The sequence below is a fragment of the Cynoglossus semilaevis genome, chromosome 5 (genome assembly GCF_000523025.1).
Source record: "Cynoglossus semilaevis isolate Cse_v1.0 chromosome 5, Cse_v1.0, whole genome shotgun sequence".
NCBI classification, from domain to species: Eukaryota; Metazoa; Chordata; class Actinopteri; order Pleuronectiformes; family Cynoglossidae; genus Cynoglossus; species Cynoglossus semilaevis.
Window position 1 is genome coordinate 17401971 of NC_024311.1, and position 5342 is coordinate 17407312.

The following is a 5342-nucleotide window of genomic DNA, read 5'->3' on the forward strand; positions in this document are numbered from 1 at the left end:
GCCCCCCCCGCTGTTACAGCCCCATGCCCCTGGTTCCCTCCTGCGCCGTGGCTGGCCGGACCACACCGCAACAAACCAAACAAAGTGATGAGTCAGATCTGAGCACGCTCAGAACACACTGTGCAGCCCTCGCTGACACGAGGTGTGGAAACTCATCTGGGCGAACGCTCGATGAAACACAGGCAGAAAACGTCCACAAAAAACACACACATCTGCAAGAAGCTGCTGGTGTTTTTTTTGTTTCACACACATCTGCAAGAAGCTGCTGGTGGGTTTTTTTGGTTTTTTTCAGGAAGCAAAGAACAAAAGCTTTTTTTTTTTCTTACTCATGTTGCGATGTCAGAGAAAGGCTCTCCAGAGTTCACGCGTTTGCCAAAAAACAACAGGGCCTGCAGGTCTGTGGGTCGGTCTGATGGTGGCAGTCACACCAGAGGGTGGACGCGGCTCGAGACGCTCACGTGTCACACGTTTCAGCCAGCGCTGCTCAACCAACAGCCCACGTTCACGTGCCATGGTGGGGCGTACAGCTGTGACGTATATGAAATAATCCAGACTCTGGGGGGCGTCAGAACCCTCGTGGTCACTTTAGAGTCCAGATTGAAAAGAATGAAAAATGAACTCCGAGGATGAAATCATGTACATATGAATAAAACCATTTCAAAGGCTCTAAAAAAAAAGAAGGTGCAAATGTATATTATTTAAAGTGTTTTAAACAGTTAGACTGTGGTATTAAACGGGCATGTGATCATTTACAGTGTCTCCATTTGACTTTTCTTGCATATTTGCGATAATAAAAAGGATGTACTGTACGTGCGACGCGTCTCTCTTTACTCTCAAAGTGTTTCTTTCACCTTTTTAAAAACTCATTCAAAGCTGCCGGGGGAAGTGAGGTACAGACCAAAAGAAGAAGAAGAAGAATAAGAAGAAAAAAAACTTGTATTTGTTCCTGAACCTCAATATTTTTGCACTGAGTTAAACGGTTTTTGGTCTTTTTTAAAACTACTCGTGCTTAATTAGCAGCAGAGACCTAGAGGGACTTTTCATAGTTGAGCAGCAGAGCTTGACTCAGTTTGTACTTAGCATGTGTGCACTGTTAGAAATGGAAATGAAGCAGCTGAATTAGGAGTTGACTTTAGTAAAACTGTCTGCAGAAACATAACAGACTTTTACCCCCCCCCTCTTCTTTTTAACACTATTGAATGAACAGACGGAAAAAGACTTCCTCTCTGTTTTGCATCGTCTCTTTAAAGCCGACATCAGATTCTTATAAATAATTCTTCTTATTTATTTTTTCTAGATCAGTCAGGGTCACGGTGCAGATGAAACAGACCAGTTCAAGATCGGCTTCAGTTTAGTAAACAGCTTATTTATTCTTTTACAAAATAGGTACAAATACATAATTAATGATTTTTTTTTCTCACACAAACAGGAAATCTTTTCAAGGATATGTACAAGAGTTTTACCAAAAATAACGTGGTTCTAATAAACACAGTTCTGTAAACAATATTTACAAATCATCCTTATAATGAAATGCTTTTTTTTCTCCGTCTAGTTACATCAGGAATATCGTAGTATCAGATTTTGGCTAAAAAGCTGCGGTAGTAGAAACGTCCTCCCGTGAAAACACCGGAAACCATAGAAACGACTTTTTAAAATCATCTCAAATCAGATCGGTTGTTGTGCTTGTTTTTCAAGATATGTGGGTTTTTTTTCCTTAGAGAAAATTTGGTGGTTAGAAAAAAAAAAGAGGTCAAACCTCAATAAAAGTGTACGAAACTTAGAGGAAGAAGAGAAAATAAAGTGGGAAAAAAAGAATTAGGAAATATATTAATTGTTAAAAAATAAATGTACTGGTAAATACTGTTGTGTTTTCACTGATCAGTCGTTTCAGTCAGAAAAACAGATATATTTATAAAAAAAAGTGCTGTCTAATTGTACAACGCACAACAACTTTCTAACATAATTAAATAAATGTCATTGTGACAAAAAAGTCTGCATAGAGGCCAGGATTTTTAGTTAAATTAAAAACATGAAACATCACTACGTGACACGTGTGGTAAAAAAAACTAAAACGAAAAAAACAAAAATTAGGCGACAAAAAATCAGGGACTGTTTGTTTCCATCTGCTCCAACAGTTTTTATAAAAAATAAAATAATAATTAATAAATCAGTTCTAAGGTTTGAATGAACTCGACAAGAGTGAGATGAAGTGAAATGTTTTCTTTTTTTTTTATCTCTCAAACATCACGAATGTTCAGTAAAAGAAAACGAAGAGGAATGTCTGATCCAGAATATTTAACCTCTGAGCCTAAAATCATTTTCAGTAAAAGTTTGTTGTCATGGCACGACAGCGAAAGACGACGACATTAAATAAAAACAAACACTAGAGCAACACAATCCTAGGGCTGTCAAACCATCAAAATCAGTCTGAGTAATTACAAGGTAGCTGCGGATTAATCACGATTAATCGATACATCCTGATCAGTCTCGATTAATCACGATTCATTTTGATTAATCGTGATTAATCGAGATAAATCAACACAAATAAAAATGTCAAAACATATAGTTTGTTTAATGTGAATGTGCTGAGACAAACAACTAACTAACATTGAATAATCCAAATGGAATAATTCACGTGGAAAAATATTGATATTAAGTTTTAGTTAAAATTTTTGCTTCGACAGTTGATGAACTCAAGTCAAGTCCTCGTCCTCAACCAAACTATTCAGTCTACACTTCCTCACAGTCGTAGACTGTCTAGACTGTCCTGCAGTCGGACTAAAGACAGACGCCTGACCTCAAGTTGGACGACACGTGCAGATAATTAAAGTGGACGACCAGTTGAAGAAGCAGACGTTCAGATTTAAAGATGAGTTAAAAATACAAATTATTTGATTCTCGCGTTGACTTCGACAGCCCTAAAAAAAACCCACTAATTTAATCAGAGGAGACCGACCAATCAGGAGCTGACGTGCGTGTCGTGATCCGCGGCAGGTGTAAAAGTCAGTGGCACGACAGGAGGAGAAACGAAACCAACTCAGATGTTGCTCAGTCAAATCACCAGGTTTTTACGAACACTGACACGTGACTTACTCTTTACGTTTGTGTTGTTTAGTTTTTTTTCTTACAAAGATACACATGTTAAAATTATACATGCCCTAAAATAATTCAACAAAAAAAGGAACTATTTACACGTAAAGAACTTGTTTGAACTGCTGTTATGTGGAATCCGTTAGCTTTGAAATGCTTGATGTGTCGGCGCAGAGAGAATTCAACTGAACTACATTCAGGTGTTGAACAAACAGGCTGAGAAAAAAAAAACAAACAAAAAAAAAACGTCGTAGGCTGTATCGAGATGTGAGCTCGCTCTAACTCGCTCTCTCTCTCTCTCTCTCTCTGCCAGAGGAGTAGGAGGTTGATCTAAACTGCTGCTGCTGCTGCTGCTGCTGCCGGTGATGTCAGCGTAAAACTACCCAACGTACGAGGAACAAGTCGGAGGTTAAAAGAAAAAGACGGTTAAACTGACCCTTCAATCTCAACAGGCTTCAGATATGGCCTTTAAACGGAACCACAGACAGTGAGGCTAAACAAGAGAACAAGTGACTGCATGGTCGAAGTTTTTTTCTTTTTCTTTTCTTTTCGTTCTTTTCTATGAAAAGCTACATCAGACATCACTACAGTACTCATGGAGACACGACTGAAACATTAGACCTGATTCGAAGGCACGTGGCTGGGAAGGAGGAGGAGGAGGAGGAGGAGGAGATGTAGGAGGAGGAGGTTGAGGTTGAGGTGGGTGGCGAGCCCAGGCTCAGGCTACTTGAGCAGGGCTCGGTAGAGGAGGAGGGAGTGGGTGGTCTCTCTCTCCTGCTCCATGTAGAAGATTAAGTCCCTGAGGTTCACGCGTGTGATGCGCTGCCGCGTGTACTGGCGCGACGAGGTGGACGGCACCGAGGAGCTGGCCGGAGACCCCGCCGCGCTGCCTGGCACCTGGGAAAACAGAGAGCCGGGGTGGAGTCAGTACGCACACACATACACACACACGATACACACACGATACACACACGATACACAGTACAACCAACAAACCAACAACTGAACCCTTCAGCCGCTGGAAACCATGACAAAAACTACGAAACAGAAATTAAATTATAAATCAAAAAATTATATTATTATCAAATATTGCAAATATATATATGTATATATAAATATATACATATATATTTTTTTTTTTCAAAGAAAGTCTCGTTCACGTTCTTCTATCTTTTACCAGTTTTACAGATGAAGGAAATTTATTTTTTTTTCCAAAGATTTTCATATCTGTCCTGTAACTGAAACCAGGAGAGAATTCCCCGTGATATTTTTGGGACTTTCCACCACAAGCAGAGTCTGAACTGGACAACGTCCTCGACTCAGAGGAATAAAAAAAATAAAATAAAAAAATAATGGATTGAATCTTCTTTCAGTTAAAAGATGTATTTTTGTCTGGGTGTTGTAGCTGAAGAGAACAGTTTCCATGGCGTCAGTGGAGTGTTTGTAGAAAACAACAATATCAGTACTGTAGTTGAAAAAAAAAGGTCAAAAACACAAACAAATCCTCGACTCTTTGACACAGATTCATAAATCTTCCTCAAACGACATCACAACGATAAGAGGTTAAAGACCAACCCCTGGCAGCAGGCGGTGGCCTGGATCCTGTTTTTTTTATTTGCATTTGTGTTTTGTGAGTCTTTACATCACACAAAATATGAACCTTTTTTTTTTCTTCATTTTTTAAATAAACATCTCCTCTGACACAGATCTGAGCTGACGTCTCGCTCTGAAATGGAGCCCGGCTTGTTTGTATTTGAGCCAGGAAAAATGAGAAGGATAAAAAAAAATAAAAAAAGGGAAGTGTATACAGAGGCTGATACAAATCAAGAGACGCATTTACATTTCTAAATGAGAAACACTGGGAAACAGATCCGAGCGGTGCCCACTTGAACCCAGGCAGAGAGAGAGAAGACAGACATTCCAGTCAGGAACACCCTCTCACAATTACATTGATTGCACCACTCTGTAAACACACAGCACAGACAGGCTGTAATTGCAAACATATGACGGGTATGAGTTTACAAGAAGTGAACCAAAGCCCCCGCAGCGGTGGCTCGTCTTTGTGTGTTCACTGTATGACGACGTCCTGGGATCAGATTTCCTCCTCCGTACACTCTCTGACCTCGGGACATCCACTGAGTTTCACCGTTTTTTTTCCCACAAACCGACTTCAACTACCGTCTCTGACGAGTAATGCCGTCACGCCGGAGGGGTCGGGGGGGGGCCGACACCCCCCCGGGGCGCCCCAAAAC

The 5342-nt window shown here is 40.3% G+C and overlaps 1 protein-coding gene across 1 annotated transcript in view; it reads right to left on the bottom strand.

Annotated features, from left to right (window-relative positions):
• Positions 1–1345: 1345 nt before the first annotated feature.
• Positions 1346–5342, bottom strand: part of LOC103379346 (transcription initiation factor TFIID subunit 4) — a 68781-nt gene continuing 64784 nt past the window's right edge. Inside the window, exon 17 of the mRNA XM_025055808.1 lies at positions 1346–3987. Coding sequence (XP_024911576.1) covers positions 3814–3987 — 174 coding nt within the window. The 3' untranslated portion in view covers positions 1346–3813. The remainder of the gene's footprint in view (positions 3988–5342) is intronic.